The sequence below is a fragment of the Carcharodon carcharias genome, chromosome 7, assembly GCF_017639515.1.
Source record: "Carcharodon carcharias isolate sCarCar2 chromosome 7, sCarCar2.pri, whole genome shotgun sequence".
NCBI classification, from domain to species: Eukaryota; Metazoa; Chordata; class Chondrichthyes; order Lamniformes; family Lamnidae; genus Carcharodon; species Carcharodon carcharias.
In genome coordinates, this window is record NC_054473.1 from 41074814 (window position 1) to 41095521 (window position 20708).

Here is a 20708-nt window from a genome sequence, read left to right on the forward strand (position 1 = left end):
TACATTTTAGGCTGTAAATTCACAGTGTACAGTAGAATTTGTATGACAGTTTCTAGGGGGAAGGGGAAATAGTTCAGTTCTTGAGTTAAGGCCATACTGAATTTATGTACCTTGCATCATTCTTCTCTCAAAAATTTGGATGAGCAATTCAATCTACTGTACTTTTTTCTAAGCTGCTGGTAGCTATCTGATTGACAAATGCTGGGAATTGTGTTATTAGCATAAAAGGAGCAGATGCCATTCATGGTATATTGGAGGCTGGTGCCAGAGAAATTAGCATGATAAGGTTGCATTAGCTACAAAGTTGAATTGTTTTGTAAATCTAGTGATTTCTTTGCAGCCACTTTCCTAATGTCAGCTGATTGCTCTGTGATTAATTACGCATAGAGAATCGGCATTGGGCCTCCAATTTCACCGTTGCTACAGTCACTCTGCCTACTGCATGCGCATGTAACGAAAGAAAGACAAAATCTACATTTATACAGCACCTTTCGCGATGCCTGAAATGACTTTACAACCAATTAAATGCTTTTTGAGTTGTAGTCACTGGTATGATGTAGGCTGTGTTATCAAATGGCGGAGCAGGCTTGAGGGGCTGAATGTCTTACTCCTGCTCCTAATACATATGTTTGTATGTTATTCTGGATAGATGAGATAAACTGGGTTAAATAGCCTTTGTCATCCATAATTATCTTGTAAACAGAGAGTGGAATCATGGCTGGATATTCTGTTTATTTTGTTGCGAATGGAAGTTTACCAAGGGCGGAATTTTGCCTTTGATGGGTGGGCGAGCCTGACTGACTCGGCGGCAGGCGGGCAGCCGATCGCTGCCGCTGAAATGAGCCCCGCCGCCATTTTAAGTGGGCGGGCCAATTAAGGCCCACTCAGCGTACCACCCGACGGGAAGTGCTATGCGCTTCCTGTGTGGGCCGGGGTGGTGGGGGGGGGATTCCCCAACTGCGAGAATGCGTACATCTCCCTGAGGCAAAGTGCTGCCTCGGAAATCACTGAAAGGCTGTCAAATATTAAAAATAAAACAATAAAAAATTAATTAACATGCCCCCCTCATGTGAAAATGTCACACGAGATGGGACATGCTAATGAAGTACACAAAACCTTTATTAAACGTTTTTAAATCTGATATCAAACCTCATCCTGCCATTGGATGAGGTTTGTAAAAAAATCACTTACCCACCTGCCCGTTGGGCCTGTGTGCCGAGCCAAAGTTCGCATGGGCCCCTCAAAATCCTGGTCGATTGGAGAGTTAATGGCCTTAACAAGGCCTTTAATTGTGGGCACACATCCCGCTGCAAAGCCGACCGAAATATCGCGATGCCATGCGCCGATGTCGGGACGCTCACGCGACGTCAGCACACGACCTTTTAAGCGCTGGTATGCGGAATCCGCCACCCGCACGTCAGCCAGAAGATTCAGCCTGAGTGGGCTTTGGGGGGTGGCCAAAACAGGAGTGCGTAATGAGCTCATAGTGAATCAGTAATTTGTTTTACACTCAAGAATCTTTTCCATTGACTTCAATCTTGTCCTTTTGCCTACTTACCTGTTATCCCACTCTTTCTTGGGCTGTGGGGAATAAGAGGCCAAGAAAGAGGAGAAGCACCAGGGCCCATGATTTCTCTCCCTGGCCCTGCCTGTATGTATCACTGTTTAACATCATTCCGAAAAGATCCCTTTTAAACTACTTAAATCAAAATTTTGGCATGTGAACTATTTTTCTATGTGCCCATTTTTGTGTTTGATAAAATCCAGTTTCTTATATTAAAATTACAAAATGAACCATTACAAACATGTAATTTTTTCTGGTCTGTCAGTCTATGCGTTTTAGTTGTATGATAAATAGTTATTAAAATTGAAGGAATCTGATAATTAAGTGTGTTTTGTAGTACAAAATTTGTTTATTTGATAAATTCAAACAATTCATTCAGTATTAATACAAGATGACAGATTCTCTGAAATGAGTCCTGCAGTATACACTGATAAAAATCCTTGAAGCCCTCCACAAAATATCTGCTTCCACTTAGTTCACTCATTGTGCAGGAAATGTAAATCTGAGATTGTCAATATTTATTGTCATTAAATAATTAAAGGGACAAATGTAGACTTTTCACTGCATATATATATTTTTAATAAACACTGCATAAATAACAGCTTGCATTTAATCCAGCACAATCAGTGGAGATAAAAACATCCTAAGTTCCTTCAAACAGGAGAAAAAGGAGAGCCATTGAGCATTTGACCAACCCTTTGTCAGTTTTCAGATAGTTTTTTAGGAGGATTTTGAGTGGAGAGAAATAGTGATGGGAAGAGATTTAGAGAAGTTCAGAAAGTAGGGTCTGCCACCAAGAGCAGAAGATAGGAGAAGGAATAAAATTTGGAAACCGAGAGTTCGTGTATGTTAGCAAAGCTGGTGGTTTTGGGTGAGGGCCAGGATATAGAGTGGAATTTTGGGCAAGTTGAAGTCTTGTGGAGTCAGGCAAGGAGAAAATTGAAGAAACTGAATTAAGAGATGTTAAAAGCGTAATTAAGGTTTTGAGACTCGGGTGAAGCAATAATGGAGACAGATGCTATTGTAAAGGTGGAAATAAGTAATCTTGATGAATAGAATATGGAGCTTGAAACTTGGTTCTGAAAGAACTACATGCTGAGATTCCACAGTCTAGTTCAGTTGCAAGAGAGCAGTTGGAGATTGTTCCTCATTTGGAGGCATTTTTGACTCATTGTAGACAATGTCAGACAGATTTGTTTTATTCAGTTGTAGGATGCGGGTGTCCTTGGCAAAGCCAGCATTGATTGCTAATTACCCTTGAGAAGGTGATGGTGAGCCCCTTCTTGAACTTCTGCAGTCTGTGTGTTGAAGGTACTCCCACAGCACTGTTCGGGAGTTCCCGGATTTTACCCAGCAATGATGAAGAAACAGCAATATATTTTCAAGTCAGGATAACGTTTGACTTGGAGGGCAACTTGCAGCTGGTGGTGTTTCCCATCTCATAGCTTGACAGTATGAAGGTTGGAGAAGTAAAACTGGATGCGGTCAACACATGGCTGCTGACCTCCTTGCTACACTAAAGAAAAAATTAACATATCACACACTTTTTAGTTTTGACTGTCTAAGTTCAAAAATGCTCCATTATTGGCAGAGAACTTTGACTTTCATTCATTGTGCTCAAAGCAGATTACACATTAGCCAGGAGGAGCATTGTTCAAGTCTCCACACTTTAGAAAAGTATTATTCACTTGATGATCCAGGTTCTCTACTACATTTGGTGTAAAAGTGATCCTGATCTATTTTGAATACCGTTCTCAATGTGGATAAATTTTGCTTTTTCAGATGAGCTGCGACGTGCCCATGCACAAACTGGAGATTCAGAGCGTGAGATACAGCAACTACACCAGGAGCTGAAAGAAGCACAGGAATTGGCTATATCCAGCAAACAAAAATGTTTCGAAGTGCAAGGTGAACTTTTTATTTATGTTTATTTATATATAATTGTGCTAAGAATTACACTGAAAACCAATTTAAGGTTGTCACTTGGGTCTGCAGTATGGCTCACTTACACATGCTAGAAGCCACATATATTCACACACAGGGCCCTATCCTTTGGAAACAGAAGGAACATGTCCATACATTGCACCTTTTTCAACTAAACAAAAGCTTAGGGAACAGTTATTCTGTGGTTCATTCCCAGAGACAATGCCTTCATCAATTAAGAGTCAGCCTGCCTGGTTTAAATTTGAACAAAGCTGGGCACTTAACTATTCCATGTTGCATTCTCCATGGCAATTCTTCCACCAATCACAGTCCTCTTACCAACCAATCAGCATTCTCTTCTCAAGCAGTATATTTTGTACCCCCGTTACTGTTGGAAATTTCTTGTGAGCTATCCTGATAAGTACAAAATGGAAAGCTTTGATAGCATGTCTCTTTTTTTCAACAATACTCAAGTTCTGTACTACCAAATGACTTTTTTTATTCATTCACGGGATGTGGGCTTTGCTGACTTGGGCCGGCATTTAATACCCATCACTAGTTGCCCTTGAGAAGGTGGTGGTGAGCTGCCTTCTTGAACTGCTGCAGTCCATGTGTTGTAGGTACACCCACAATGCTGTTAGGAAGGGAGTTCCAGGATTTTGACCCAGCAAAGTGAAGGAACAGTGGTATATTTCCAGGTCAGGATGGTGAGTGACTTGAAGGGGAACGTCCATGTGATGGTATTCCCATCTGTCTGCTGCCCTTGTCCTTCTAAATGGTAGTGGTCATGGGTTTGGAAGGTGCTGTCTAAGGAGCCTTTTGAATTCCTGCAGTGCATCTTGTAGAAGGTTACACACTGCTGCTACTGTGCATTGGTGTCAGAGGGATTAAATGTTTGTGAATATGGTGCCCATCAAGCGGGCTGCTTTGTCCTGGACGGTGTCAAGCTTCTTGAGTGTTGTGGGAGCTGCACTCATCCAAGCAAGCCTGGACTTGTACTACCTTCACACTCCTGACTTGTGCCCTGTAGATGGTGGACAGGTTTTGGGAAGTCAGGAGATGAGTTACTCGTCCCAGGATTCCTAGCCTCTAATCTGCTGTTGTAGCCATAGTGCTTATATGGCTAGTCCAGTTTCTAGTCCACAGTAACCCCCAGCATTTTGATAGTGGGGGATTCAGCAATGGTAATGCCATTGAACTTCAAGGGGCGATGGTTAGATTTTCTCTTATTGGAGACGGTCATTGCCCAGCACTTGTGTGGCACGAATGTTACTTGCTATTTGTCAGCCCAAGCCTGGATATTGTCCAAGTCTTGCTGCATTTGGATATGGATTGCTTCAGTATCTAAGGAGTCATGAATGGTGCTGAACATTGTGCAATCATCAGTGAACATCGCCACTTTTGACCATATGATGGAAGGAAGGCTATTGATGAAGCAACTGAAGATGGTTAAGCCGAGGACACTACCCTGAGGAACTCCTGCAATGATGTCCTGGAGCTGGAGACTGACTTCCAACAACCACAACTATCTTACTTTGTGTTAGGTAGGATTCCAACTAGCGGAGAATATATATATTATAATATATATATATATATATATATGAAAAATAGTTTGATTGAAAACAAAACCCACAGATTTTCAGGTTGCGTAGTTCCAACATCAAAAAGTAGTCTAGTTTTCTTTGAAGCACAGTTCACACATGCCAGGTAATGTATTTTTCCGTGATTCAGGTATAATAGTTATGTCAGTGGTTTGCAGAACAAAATTAGGCACTGGCAGAAAACTGCTGCTCTTCTGAACGAATAGTTCCTTTTTATTCAAACAGATTGTGCTTGAACCTGGTGACTTGATTTGTTCATTTGGATCAGTGTTTTAATTATTGTACTATTTTGGTATGTGGTCTTGTGTCCCTGTTCCCCTGCTTTTACTAGCTTGGTTGCATATTGTTAATGGTTTGAGAGGGACTTCATAGGAGAAAATAGAATTCTAAATACTATTAACTTCTAAAGCTATTTCTCCAATGTCCTTCTCATATATTAGAAAATAACTCTTAAAAAAGTGAAATGTACATTTGAATGTTAAGTAAATATTTCCTGGCCAGTTCTACTATTTAATTTTCCTTGAAGTTGCTTTGCTTTAAAAAGAATACTAAATTTTTAAAAACTGCAATAATAGTGCACTCTGAATCAATCAATTTGCCCTACATGTTTCTTTTGTTTTCTTACAGGACTACTGGAAGAGGAAAGGAAGACAGCTAAACAACAGGTTGAAGAATCAACCAGACAGATCCAATCATTGCAAGGTATAAGCTTACACAAAGCTGTTTAGTTGGTACATATTGACTTTGGAGTTGTTATAACCAAGCCACACTCTTCGCCAACCCATATTTATATCGCCTTTCTTTAGTTTTGGATAGATGCTGCCAAATCAGTATTAATAACATGTCTTAATTTTATCTTTAAGAGCACCTCTTACTGATATTGCTATATTTAAGGCTACTAGTTAGAAAGCACAAAGAAATAAGAAATGGAATAGCATGGTGGTGGTCAGGGGAGATGGTAGTGTAGTGGTAATGTCACTGGTCTAGTAATCCAGAGGCCCAGACTAAGTCTCTGGTAGACATGGGTTCAAATCCCACCATGGCAGCCGGTGGAATTTAAATTCAGTAAATAAAATGGTGACCATTTTAAACCACCAAAAAAACCACCATTGCTTGTCATAAAAACTCTTCTAGTTCACTAATGTTCTATAGTAAAGGAAACCTATAGTCCTTACCTGGTCTAGCTTACATGTGACTCCAGACCCACACAATGTGGCTGACTCTTAACAGCCCTCTGAAATGGCCGAGCAAGCTACTCAGTTCAAGGGCAATTAGAGATGGGCAACAAATGCTGGCCTTGCCAGTGATGCCCACATCCCATGAAAGAATAAAGAAAAAAAATGGAAATTTATATGGCTTTACTGGAAAGATGTTTTGGTACACCGGATAAGCATCTAAAATAAATCCAAGACACTTAGTCAATTAGAATTGGTCCTAAGCAGTTACATATAATAAGTAATTATTGTATGATTTTTCTAAGAAAATGAATTCAGTCCTGGCAAATAAAGTTTACACTTGATTGTGAAAATGACTATTGTTTCTTCTGTACACAGCTCAGCTCTACAAATTACAAAAGGACATTGAGATCCTTAGAGAGGAGAAAGAGAATGAAATTATTGAGACCCGTGATCAGTTAGCAAGTACCCATAAAGAGATTGTGGCTTTACGACAGACAGCAGTAGAGGCAGCAACAGGTCGTGAAAGTGATATTGCCGTTCTCCAAGGGGAGTTGCACAAGGTGCAGACTGAGCTTGAGCAATGGCGGCAAACTGCCTCGGAGTACGAATCAGAAGTTTTCAACCTTCAAACCAAGCTCCAGCTTCAGACCCAGCAGCAAAAGGATAAACAGAAAGGGGAAGCAGTCCAGCTACAAGGTAAGGGGAATGGGACTGCACTTGTGCAAACGAGCTTTCCAAGATGGTTTGCTGTTTTTGATTTAGTCAACAATATAGTTTACAGTTGACTCTGATTTCCTGGCAGTAACCTCAATATCTATGCAACAGCAAAGTGATGGAAGGTGTCATTGATAGTGCTATCAAGAAGCACTTACTCAGCAATAACCTGCTTACTGATGCTCAGTTTGGGTTCTGCCTAACCACTTGGCTCTAGATTTCATTACAGTCTTGGTCCAAATATGAACAGAACAGCTGAATTCCAAAGGTGAGGTGAGAGTGACTACCTTTGATATCAAGGCAGCATTTGACCGATTGTAGCTTTAAGGGGCCCTAGTAAAACTGAAGTCAATGGGAATCGGGGGAAGAATTCTCCACTGACTGGAGTCATGCCTAGCACAAAGGAAGATAGTTGTGATTGTTGGAGACCAATAATTTCAGCACCAGGATATCACTGTAGGTGTTTCTCTGGATAGTGTCCTAGACCCAACTTCCTTCAGCTGCTTCATCAAAGACCTTCCCTCCATCATGATGTCAGAAGTCGAATGTTCACTGATGAATACACAGTGCCTAGTACCATTCACAACTCCTCAAACACTGAAACTGTCATGCCTACATGCAGCAAACCTGGACAACATTCAGGTTTGGGCTGATAAGTGGCAAACATAAGTGCCAGACAATGATTCTCTCCAACAAGAGAGAACCTGGCCCTTCTCCCCTTTGACATTTAACAGCATTACCATCGCTGAATTCCCCACCATCACCATACTGGGAGATACCATTGACCAGAAACTTAATTGTACCAGCCACTCAAATACTGTGGCTTCAAGAGTAGGTGAGAGGCTGAGTATTCTGTGATGAGTAACCCATCTTCTGACTCCTCAAAGCCTGTCCACCATCTACAAGGCACAAGACAGGAATGTGATGGAATACTTTCCACTTGCTTGGATGAGTGCAGCTCCAACAACACTCAAGAAGCTCGACACTATCCAGACAAAGCTGTCGGTTTGATTGGCACTCCATCCACCAACTTAAACATTCATTCTCTGTATCACAGTGCACAGTGGCAGCAGTGTGTACTGTCTACACATGATGTGCTGCAGCAATTTGCCAAGGCTCTTTCAGCAGAGCCTTCCTAACTTGTAACCTTGGATTTTGCTTAGTTACGCTCTACTGCTGAGGCATTTTTACTGTTATATTGCTTTTTCACTAATTTCAAAGTATAACTGTACCATGATATATTTGTGTTTCCATTGCCAATCCCTCCAATTAAACTTCACGGGGTTCTGTTTTAACATTTGGAGAGTGGCTCACCACGAGAAGGCATGTCCACTCTAAAATCATAGGAACATGAGTTGGCCATTCAACTCCTTGTGTCTTTTCTACCATTCAGTTAGATTATGACTGATCCATGCATCAACTCTTGCTTTAGTTCCATTTCCCTTGATACCGTTACCTGACAAAAATCTATCAATGAAATATTTCCAAGTTTGCTAATGACACAAAACTTAGTGGGAGTATGAGTTGTGAGGAGGATGCGAAGAGGCTTCAAGGGGATTTCAACAGGCTAAGTGAGTGGGCAAGAACACGGCAGATAGAATATAATGTGGAGAAATGTGAAGTTATCCACTTTGGTAGAAAAAGCAAATGCAGAGTATTTCTTAAATGGTGAGAGATTGGGAAGTGTTGATGTCCAAAGGAACCTGGGTGTCCTTGTTCACAAGTCACTAAAAACTAATGCGTGTGTGCAACAAGCAATTAGGAAGGTATGTTGACCTTTATTGCAAGAAGATTTGAGCAAGGAAGTGTTGCTGCAGTTGCACGGAGTCTTGGAGGGACCACATCTGGAGTGTTGTATACAATTTGGTCTCCTTACCTAAGGATATATTTGCCATAGAGGGAGTGCAACGAAGGTTTACCAGACTGATTCCTGGGTTGGCAGGATTTCCTATGAGGAAAGATTGAGGAGACTGGGCCAATATGCCCTAAAGTTAAGAAGAATGAGAGTTGATCTCATTGAGACCTTATGCTACCCAGGCCATGGTGACAGAGGGGGAAACATAGTCACTAGAAGGGCTTAAAATTGATAAGGAGGAGATATTGGATAAACTGTCGATACCTAAAGTTGATAAGGCACCAGAACTGGATGAGATACATCCAAGAATATTGAAGGAAGTGAGAATGGAAATTGCAGAGGCACTGGCAATAGTCTTTCAATGTTCCCTGGATTCGGGGGAGGTGCCGAAGGACTGGAAAACTGCAAATATTGCACCCTTGTTCAAAAAAGTTGTAAAGATCTGCCTCACAATTACAGACCAGTCAGTTTCGGTGGTGGGGAAACTTCTCGAAGCAATTATTCGGGATAGAATTAAGTCACATGGAAAATGTGGATTGATTTGGAAGAGTCAGCATGGATTTGTTAAAGGAAAATCGTGTCTAACTAACTTGCTGAAGTTTTTTGAAGAAGTAACAGATGGTTGATGAGGGCAAGGCTGTTGATGTGTATATGGACTTCCAAAAGGCGCTCGATACAGTGCCACACAACAGACTTGTGAGGAAAGTTATAGGTCATGGAATAAAAGGGGCAGTAGCAACATGGATACAAAATTGGCTGAGGGGTAGGAAACAGAGTAATGGTTAACGGGTACTTTTTGGGCTGGGAGAAGGTTTGTAGTGGAGTTCCCCAGGGACCTTGCTCCTCCTGATATACATAAATGACCTAGATCTTGGTGTGCAGGGACCAATTCCAAAGTTTGCAGACAACACAAAACTTGGGAGAATTTTTAACTGTGAGGACATTGACACATTGGTGGAGTGGACAGATAGGTGGCAGATGAAGTTCAATGCGGAGAAGTGTGAGATGATACACTTTGTACAAAGAACATGGAGAGGCAGCATAACATAATGGATACTATTCTAAAGGGCATGCAGGAGCAGAGAGACCTGGGTCTATATGTACATAAATCATTAAAGGTGGCAGAGCAGGTAGCGATATTAACTAAAGGATGTGCTAATGGTGACATTAAGGGTAGAACGAGCAAGTGACAGATGGCCCTAGTGGGAGTGGGATGGGGGGGATGGGATCAAAATAGGCTAAAAGGCAGAGATAAAACAATGGATGGAAATAAATTTTAAAATAATAAAAGAAGTACGTGGAATAGAAAAATATATTTATATATATATATATAATTATTAGAAAAAAGGGGATCGGAAAGGAACATTGCAGCAGGCCAAGGACAGACATGTGGGCATGAGAGCAGGGTAGTGTGTGATGTTCCAGTGAAGCTCAACGCAAACTGGAGGAACAGCACCTCATCTTCCGATTAGGCACTTTACAGCCTTCGGGACTTAACATTGAGTTCAACAACTTCAGATTGTGAACTCTCTCCTCCAGCCCCACCCCCTTTCCAATCCCCTTTTTTCTAATAATTATTATATTTTTTTTAATATATTTTTCTTATCCCACCTACTTCTATTATTATTTTAAAATCTATTTCCATCCAATGTTTTATCTCCACCTTTTAGCCTATTTCGATCCCTTCCCCCAACCCCACTCCCACTAGTGCCATCTGTCACTTGCTCATTCTACCCTTAATGGCACCATTAGCACATCCTTTAGCTAATATCACCACCGCCAACACCCCTTTGTCCTTTTGTCTATGACATCTTTGGCAATCTCTCCTTTGCCTCCATCTATCACTGGCTCTCTGTCCAGCTCCACCTGTCCCACCCCCCTTAAACAGCTTATATTTCACCTCATTTCTATTTCACTTCAATTCTGATGAAGAGTCATTCGGACTCGAAACATTAACTCTGATTTCCACTCCACAGATGCTGTCAGACCTGCTGAGTTTTTCCAGCTATTTTTGTTTTTGTTTCAGATTTCCAGCATCCGCAGTATTTTGCTTTTAAAGTTTTCCTCATGTTACCTTTGGTTCCTTTGCCTTTCATGTTAAATTGATGTCCTCTTGTTCTCAATCCTTTCATCAGTGCGAACAGTTTCTCCCTATCTACTCTGTTGAAACCCCTCATGATTTTGAAGATGTCCCCTCAAACGTCTTGAAAGAGAACAGCTCCAGCTTCTCTGCATCCTCTCTAATGCCTAATGTGGTGCCCAGAACTGGACACAATATTCCAGTTGAAGCCGAACCAATGTTTTATGAGGTTTCACCATAACCTCTTTGCTTTTGTACTCTATGCTTTTATTTATAAAACCCAGAATCCGAATGCCTTATTAGCCACTTTCTCAACCTGTCCTGACATCTTCAACAATTTGTGCACATATATCCCCAGGTCCCTCTTCTCCTGCACCCCCTTGAGAATGGTATCCTTTAATTTATGTTTCATCTCCTCCTTCTTCCTAATAAAATGTATCACTTCACACTTCTCTGAATAAAATTTAATCTGTCATGTTTCCTCCCATTCTACCTGTCTATGTCCTGCTTGAAGTCACAAGAATTAGGAGCAGGAGTAGACCATTCAGCCCCTCGAGCCTGCTTTGTCCTTCAATTAAATCATAGATGACCGGATTGTGGCCTCAGCTACACTTTCCTTTCTGCCCCTTTGTCGATCAAAAATCTATCTAACTCAGTGTTGAATATGTTCAATGTCCCAGCCTCCACTGCTCTCCGGAGAAGAGAATTTCACACACTAACGACCCTTTGAGAGAAAAAAATTCTCCTCGTCTCAGTTTTAAATGGGAGACCGTTAATTTTTAAACTGTGTCCTCTTGTTCTAGACTAATTTCCTCTCAGCATCCACCCTGTCAAGTCCCTTCAGGATCTTATGTATTTCAATAAGATCATCTCTCATTCTTCTAAGTTGCAATGGATATAGACCCAAACTACTTGATCTTTCCTCATAAGATAGCACCCTTCATCCCAGGGTGAACCTTTTCTGAATTGCTCCTAATGCAATTATATCCTTTCTTAGGTAAGGAGACCAAATCTGTAGACAGTACTCCAGATGCGGTCTCACTAAGACCCTCTACAGCTGTAGCAACAGTTGCCTACTTCTATACTCTATTCCATTTGCAATAAACGTCAACATTCTATTTGCCTTCCTAACCACTTGCCATACCTACACACTAACTCTTTATGATTCTTGATCTAAGGAGGGATATACTTGCCATAAAGGAAGTGCATTGAAGGTTCACCAGACTGATTGAGGAGATTGGGCCTATATTGTCCAGAGTTTAGAAGAATGAGAGGTGATATCATTGAAACACACAAAACTCTTACCGGGTTCAACAGGGTAGTTATAGGAAGGATGGCTGGAGGAGGGTCCAGAACCAGGGACACAGTCTTAGAATAATAAGTAAACCATTTAGAACTGAGATTCAGATCTTTGGAATGAGGGCTGTGGAGGCTCAAACATTGAGTATATTCAAGACAGAGATCGATAGGTTTCTAGATATTAAAGATATCAAGGGGTATGTGGATAATTCAGGAAAATGGTGTTGAGGTAGAAGAGCAGCCATGATCTAGTTGAATGGTGGAGCAGGCTTGAGGGACTAAATGGCATACTCCTGCTCCTATTTTCTATGTTTCCTATGTACTAGGCCACCCAGATCCCTCTGAGTCATAAAGTTCTGCAGTTTCTTTCCCTTTAAATAATATGCTGCTTTTTTATTCTTCCTGTCAAAGTGGACAAGTTCACATTTTCCCACATTATACACCATCTGCCAAATTTTTGACCACTCACTTAACCTTTCTAAATCCTTTTGTGGACCCTTTATGTCCTCTTGACAACTTACTTTCCTACCTATTTTAGTGTCATCAGCAAATTTAGCTACCAATCGTTTGGTCCCTTCATCCAAGTCATTGATATACATTATAAATATATGAGCCCCAGCACTGACCCCTGTGGCACTTCACTAATTACAGCTTGCCAACATGAAAATGACCCATTTATCCCTAATCACTTTTGCTTCCTGCTAGTTAACCAATCCTCTATTCATGCTAATATGTTAACTCCTACACCTTGAGTTCTTATTTTATGTAGTAATCTTTGATGTGGCACCTTATGAAATGCCTTTTGAAAATCCAACTGCACCATATCCACGGATTCCTCTTTATCCACAAAGAACTCTAATAAATCAGTCAAGCGCTATTTCCCTTTCACAAAACCATGTTGACTCTGCCTGGAAAAACTCAGTAGGTCTGGCAGCATCGGCAGAGAAGAAAAGAGTTGACGTTTCGAGTCCTCATGACCCTTCAACAGAGTTCTGTTGAAGGGTCATGAGGACTTGAAACGTCAACTCTTTTCTTCCCTGCCGATGCTGCCAGACCTGCTGAGTTTTTCCAGGTAATTCTATTCTTGTTTTGGATTTCCAGCATCCGCAGTTTTTTGTTTTTATTTTTGACTCTGCCTGATTGTATTATGATTTTCTAAATGTTCTTTTATTACCTCCTTAATAATGGATTCTAGCATTTTCCCAATGACAGATGTTAGACTAACTGGCCTATAGTTTCCATCTTTCTGTTTCTCTCCTTCCTTGAGTGGAGTCTATCACTATCATCCTCACAGTTCACAATACATCCAAGTCTTAAGTCATCTGCAAATTTTGAAATTATACCCTGCACATGCAAGTGTAGGTTATTAACATAGATCATGAAAAGCAGTGATGCTAATACTGATTCCTCGGGAACGCCACTCAATAAGCCTACTTTGTATCCATGTTACCACTGACCCTTTTCATTCTACTGGCTTTAACTTGGCTGACAAGTCTCTTTTGTGACATTTTGCCCATGTACACCAAATTAACCACATTATCCTCATCAGTCCTCTTCTTTATCTCATCAAAAAAACTCAAATCAAGTTAGTTAAACATAATTTGCCCTTAACAATTCCATGCTGGCTTTCCTTAATTATTCGCACTTGTCCAAGTGACTGTTAATTTTGTCCCAGATTATCATTCCTAAAAGCTTTCCCATCATTGAGGATAAATTGACTACCTGTAGTTGTCAGGCTTATCCTTGTGCCCTTTTTTGAACATCTTCAACTCTCCTGTACTCTGGCACCTGCATCTAAGGAGAATTGGAAGAGTATGGTCAGTAGCTCTGTAATTTCCACCCTTCCCTCAGTATGCACGGATCCATTTAATTTTAAGTACAACCAGCCTTTCTAATACCTCATTTGTATAACTTTTTAGCCCATTCAGTGTTTCAACTACCTCCTTTTTCACTATGACTTTGGCAGCATCTTTATCCTTTGTAAAAACAAGTGGAAAGTTCTCATTAGTACCTCAGCCATGCCCTCCATCTCCATGTGTAAATCCCCTCTTTGGTCCCTAATCAGCCCCACCTATCTTTTTATCACCCTTTTCCTACTTACATGCCTATAGAAAAGACTTTTGGATTTTCTTAAATTGTTAGCTGCCAGTTTCTTCTCATATTCACTCAATGCTTCACTTATTACATTTTTTGCTTCCCCCTGAACTCTGGTCTCAAAACATCTCAAGAACTTCACAGACAATAAAGTACTTTTTATAATGCAGTTGGTGTTATTATTATGGACAAACACCAGCAACTAATGTTTTGACACCTTGCTGTGCTCACATTAATGAGATGAATGGCTAGTTAATCTATTTTGATGGCATTGGTTAAAGCATAAATGTCAACCAGGATATTTCAACTGCACTTCTTTGAACAATGCCATGGAATTTTCTCTGTTCTCACCTGAATATGCAGATGGAGTCTTGTCTTTTGGATCTTTCGGTTGCACTGGAGTGGCAACCTAGATTATGTGTTCAAATCATGAATTGGAGATGAAATCCACAACTTTATACAATCATTTAGAATTCACAAAAAGATTTTTGACTCATTACCTAGATTTATTTCAGGCCTTTTTAGTAATTTTAATATAAGAGGCTAATTCATATTGAAATGGTTGATTCTGTATATGGGTTAATACATTCTTCAATCTGCAAATATAACCCATGAAACAGAATTTTAATACATTCGGATGAAAAAAGGTAATCTGCCTTGTGGTTAGATGTCTGTTTTGAGACAAAAGTATCAGTATTGGTTTATGGATCCAGCAACTGAGTCATCTCTAATCTGATTGGGTTTGGCACATAAAGCAAAACAGAGTGTTGAGTGAGAACTACTTGCTATGATCCAGAAACAGATAATGTACTGGACATAAACCAGAGTATACTTCTGTCATTTACAAAAGTATATCTTTCCAGCAGAACTACTTGCACAATTTGGTAACTATATTTTCTAGGGCCAGAATTTGATATGGCACATCTTTGTAAAATGGAAAAGCAACATTATAGCCTTAAAACTGCAAAGCATCATAATTAGTTTGCAACAAATTTGTCATGTATAGATAAGAGCTAAAACATAATTGTCACTGGGAAAAATGGTCTGTTTTATGTTACACAGTTTCTGTGTAAAGTGGCTAAGATTGCTGCTATGAGATTTATGTACTCATACTTCTGACCTCTGCAATCCATGCTTGAGTTTCACTTTGTGATTAGTTAGTGACATAAAAACACAAACCATATGCCCCCCATTGACCAGCTGCCACTTTCTAACTGAAGTGGGTGAGCAGCTAATTGGCAGCATTCGCATAAGGCACAGCAATTAAAACCTGCTGGGCCTTCAAAAAAACGCTCGTGCATGGGGCTACCATCCAGTTCACTGGGAATTAAAATGAGCCCTATAGAACCCTGACTTGTGCAGAGGAGATACAAGTTTTTCCTGCTATGGTGGTTATGGAGCTTTGAGAAAGGACAGAGAAAATGTTATGCTCAACCCAGTGATTCTTCAATAGTTTTATGGGCAGATACCTTGACAACAGCTAAATTGCCCATTCATTCAATTCCTCAATCAATCGGAATAGCTTACAAAGTAGGAGATAAATTGCCTTGTTAAAAAGCAAACAGCGCAATGAAATGTATGACTTTGCCATTACAGTGTTTATTTCCACTTTCAAAAATGAAAAGTGACTTTGAGAATACATTTCTATCATCTCTATCCCTTCAGTTAATTATTAGTTGACCCAGAGTTTCATTCTATTACAGAATTTTACCATTTAAGGTCTTGTCAAAATTGGCACAGTTGTAGGTTTGGATGGTTGTATGTCATTCAACAGACATTACAGGATGGGAGGGAATTTGCCCAACAGCCATAATCTGAATCATCATGCATATGAGAATGAGTGTGAGAAAGTTTAGATCATCAGATTCTTGCCAAAATACTTGTGCAATGAGGAATATTCATTTTAGTTCATTTTTCACTTTGAAGTATAATAGATTTTTATAAATCTAGTTATGAAATCTTAATTGTTTAATAAAAAATGTATATTTTTGTTTTGGGCTGGTAACTTAAGTTTTCTCCCTGGCCAATGCTTTGGTTGAATAACACGGTGGACCAAATTGTGTCAACAATTTCTTTTCCTGTAACTAAAGGCATTGTCCCACAAGGCCATAACATTTTTAGTGTTTATATTTTGTTTTGACTCCCTCTACCAAAAAGTCATGACATCACTCCCAGAGAACATCCTGTTCAATTGGAAGCATGAAGTCAGTGCAGTTGTGATTGCCATCTGTGCATGCAAGTCTTCGTTTGTAAAATGTAAATATATTCACTTTGTCAATCTTGATATTAGGTCCATATATTCATTTGTAAATTATTTGCAGATCCAGAAATAGATCCAAAGTGAAGAAAGAGACATTTTCTACAATATTAATACTTGATAGTTTTTGAGATCTAGATCTTGTTTCAATTCTGTATTGCAAATTCAAGAATTGTGATTTGTTGCTGCTTCAATTTTTATGAATAGTTCAGAGCCCCCATTTAAGTTGGTAGTTTATTCTATCTGAAAAAAAATTAGTCATTGACAGGCAATAAAAAGATCACAAGTATATTGGAACAGTGGAATTAAGACACTGATGGGAAGTTTACTTATTCAGCAGCAGCAGTGATTGTCTCCGTAAAACAATCATTGTTATCACTGGGGATACTGAACATATTTTACAAATATCTTTTTCCTAAGTCATGAGTACCTTAAAAAATGAGTTATAAGAAAGAAGATGTATTAATATAGTGCCATTCACATCCTCGGGATGTCCCAAACACATCACCGGCAAAGAGTTAGTTTTCAAGTTTAGTGGCTGTTATCTAGGCAAATACAGCAACCAATTTGCATGCAGTGCTAATCAGTTTTCTTCTGGATTTGGAAGAGTGGTATTTCTCTTCCCATATGATGAAACAATTGTTTATATAACTTAAAGCAATCTTGAGCAATGTATTTTTGTTGTAAAGGAAATTAAAATTGTAGAATTTCCAGATCTAACTGGAGAGGTGCAGGTTCTCTTTCATGAACGTGTGTATTTTCGTTGAATTTTGTATTGCTGTCACCCTATTCTGATCTTTTCAATTTTGCTGCTGGTAGGTAAACTGGATGAATTGCAAAAGCAGAGCAATGGACTAAAGAATGATTGTGATTCTCTTCGACAAGAGAAAGTTATTCTGACAGAAAAACTGCAGTGGTTTGAGGAAGAACTCCAATGGTAAGTTCCAACTATTGCTGCTAATTTATTTTTAATGTTTATAAAACTGTGCTTGTATTCCTGATCCATGTTGCCTCAAAAGATAGGTCTTCTAAATTGACTTGCTAAAAATACTGACATTATTTCCCACTAACAGCTCAATTCGGGTGATGTGCTCAACACAGCCTAATCACTTCATTTAAGAAATGTGATTGTATGTTCAATCTTTTTAAACTAATACTTTTGGTTTAAAATTATCTTTAGAACTTTTCTTGTGTTTGCTGAGCCCGAAGTATATGTTTCATAACACATTTGTGTACTAATATACTGTTTCAGTTGCAGTTACCACCCCGCCCCTGTCTCAAGCCATCTGGAGGAGCTGAGGTGTATCCCCACAAGGCATGGGAAAAACATATGCTTGCCATAGTTAACACCCAACGATTCCTGTACATAAAGTCTGCTGGCTAGTTGTACAGTGGCATTGCCAGCAGCTTCCCTCCCTTCATTCTGCAATAAAGGAATGTTGACTTTATAGAATATTCTGTCAGTTTCTTCTTCTGAACATGAAATATGTGTTTATTGAGAAACAGTCAAAAACGTCAGTGAAATGCTCTGTGCCATGTATTCTAACTGTTTGTTTAGCAGGCTTGAAGCATGAATTATTAAATACCAGTCAGTCACCTGTGGAGATACTCAGGCAGATTCATGTGTAGATGAAGGAACAGGTCTGGGTGAAGTGGAGTTTGAGTAAGAAGGTGGTTTTATGTGATGTTGCATCCCACCACTTTGTTGCCTTTCTTGGAAACCTGTCCGATCATGTCACTGCAATGGTTGATTTACAAGATATCTTTTAGATAAAAAAGAAGATTCTTTATGATTTTCATCAATTACTCCTTGCTCCTTGTGACAGAGATCATTGCATCTTTTAATGAAACATTGGATGAGTATTTAAAGCAGTGGAAGATGTAAGAGACATGGGAGAAAGCAGTGGAGCCAGATTAGTTTTGAATTGCTGTAGCAAATTGCTGACACATAGTTGATCCTGATGTCTATTGTGCTATAAACTTCTATGATTCTATGGCTAACTGTTGTGGAAAGTTCTGAAAAGTATGTTTAACAGTTGAAGTTGACATCAACCTTTTTTTAATGTTGCAAGTGGATTATACTTTAATTATATCACTGTCATTTTAGGAACGAAGAAATTATTATTATGACGGGATGGGACAAGTGTGCAATTTATCTAGCCCCACTACTCCACAAGTCGCACCATTGATTTAAAGTTCAATTCACTCTCCAAAATGGCCAGTGATTTACCTTTGCTACTGTTAGACTTAGAATAAAGAGACTTTAACCAGACTTCTTTCAATAAACTGATTTATTATGAAACAAAACTTCTTTATTAAAACAAGTTGCAAAAACAGGTTAACACATAATCTGGGAGTGTAACTATCTATCCCTCTTAAAATTCCCCAGCACGCTCGCATATGTACACACACACACAAAGGACACACTGATAGGGTCTCTGCAGAGGTGAGCAGTTGAAGAAAATACTTCATAAAACAAAGGATAAAATTCACAGCGTTTCAGTGCTGTTGATATGGAGCTCCCTCATGTGGAGACAGATTGCTAGTCCCAGTAAATACCTGGAGGTTCTCACCAACAGATCCTCTGTGTGGAGGGAAAATAGAGCTGGATCAATCCTCCTTGTTTCAGCTTCTCTGGTTTCCAAAGACAGACAAGTTCCATTGAGCTGAGGATTCCTGGCTGGATATTGATAACCCATCTATTTCAGGCAAGGCAAGGAGTGTGCAAGCTGAGTTCATTCCCAACTAAGTTCAAAACATAAACCTCCTCTGCCAGATGATTCCCAGTAAATCACCAGGCCTTTAAACAAGTATTTTTTCCCCCCCGTCATTAAAGTAACTACTGTTCATATAGCTCTCCTCCTCAAGTACCATATTGGTCAGGTGATTTCCTGGAAAAGGCATGCTTGCTCCCAGTCCAAAGATGAACTTTTGACCTTAAAAAAAATCCAATGTCCAAATAATGCAATGTCCTTCCAAATTTAAAAAAAAATAGCTCTTGAAAGTATGGTTCTAACAATATTGAAAAATAACCTACGATTATTGTTACAGTGCTCAACAGCAGAGTATTAAGCTGACCAAAGATGTCAGTGGACTGGAAGTTTCTCGCAAAGAGCTGGAAGTTGAGGTTGGAATGTTGAAGGAGCAACGTTTACAGGAGACAAATGGACTAAGAGTACAACTTGCATCTGCTGAGAATGAGACTCAGAAATTTCAGGAACAGGTAATGTAGCTCATGGAGAAGAACTGCATTATCTATGATAAAAGCAAAAACTGCGGATGCTAGAAATCCAAAACAAAAGTACCTGGAAAAACTCAGCAGGTCTGGCAGCATCTGTGGAGAGGAACACAGTTAACATTTCGAGTCCGCATGATTCTTCAATAGAACTAAGGCAAAATAGAAAAGAGGTGAAATATAAGCTGGGGGTGGGACAAGAAGAGCTGGATAGAGGGCCAGTGATAGGTGGAGTAACCAAAAGATGTCACAGACAAAAGTACAAAGAGGTGTTGAATATGGTGATATTATCTAAAGGAATGTGGTTATCTAAAGTGTTCTTTAAAAATGTTTATTCTCAGAATTCCAGAGGTACAGCAGTGGTCTAGGTATTGAGTGAGGGATTTTCTACAGTACTCGTTTCAATCAAATGTGCACATTACTACAGAATATATCAGCACAGTGGGGAAAGTTACGCAAATAAGATGCACATACCATAGAGAAGAAAACAAGCAAGTGAAAAGCCAAAGCTCAACTTAAAGGAAATGATGTGGTGGCCAAAACAGAGACCTGGCTACAATTTGAGTATGAATTGGGAGCTGAATAATCCAGGTTATACAACCTTTAGAAAGGATAGAGAAATTGGGAAAGATTGGAGTAGCAATATTGATGCAACACAATTATCACTACAGAAAGAAGGGATTGCAATGAGCGTGATCAGGCTGTATGAACACTTTGCATTAGGTAAGGAGCAACAAAGGATGCGAAAACAATCTGCTTATAATGGTGGGATTTTAATTTTCACTTAGACTGGAAGAAGCAGTACAGTTGAAGTAGTAAAGCAGTGATTTTCCAGATGTTTTCTAGAACCAACAAAATTTAATGATGAACAAACCAGAATTGTTCAACAATCTGACAGTAAGGGAGCA

The 20708-nt window shown here is 39.6% G+C and overlaps 1 protein-coding gene across 41 annotated transcripts in view; it reads left to right on the top strand.

The window, feature by feature from the left end:
• The window catches only part of slmapa (sarcolemma associated protein a), a 241758-nt gene that overhangs the window by 212397 nt on the left and 8653 nt on the right, over positions 1 to 20708 (top strand). For 40 of the 41 annotated variants that reach the window (XM_041191028.1, XM_041191029.1, XM_041191027.1 and 37 more), the window contains 5 exons: positions 3347 to 3472; positions 5716 to 5790; positions 6642 to 6962; positions 17385 to 17502; positions 19617 to 19788. In XM_041191028.1, coding sequence (XP_041046962.1) covers positions 3347 to 3472; positions 5716 to 5790; positions 6642 to 6962; positions 17385 to 17502; positions 19617 to 19788 — 812 coding nt within the window. Of the gene's footprint in view, positions 1 to 3346; positions 3473 to 5715; positions 5791 to 6641; positions 6963 to 17384; positions 17503 to 17817; positions 17958 to 19616; positions 19789 to 20708 lie in introns of those variants that run through there. The other variant, XM_041191062.1, reaches the window with a different exon arrangement.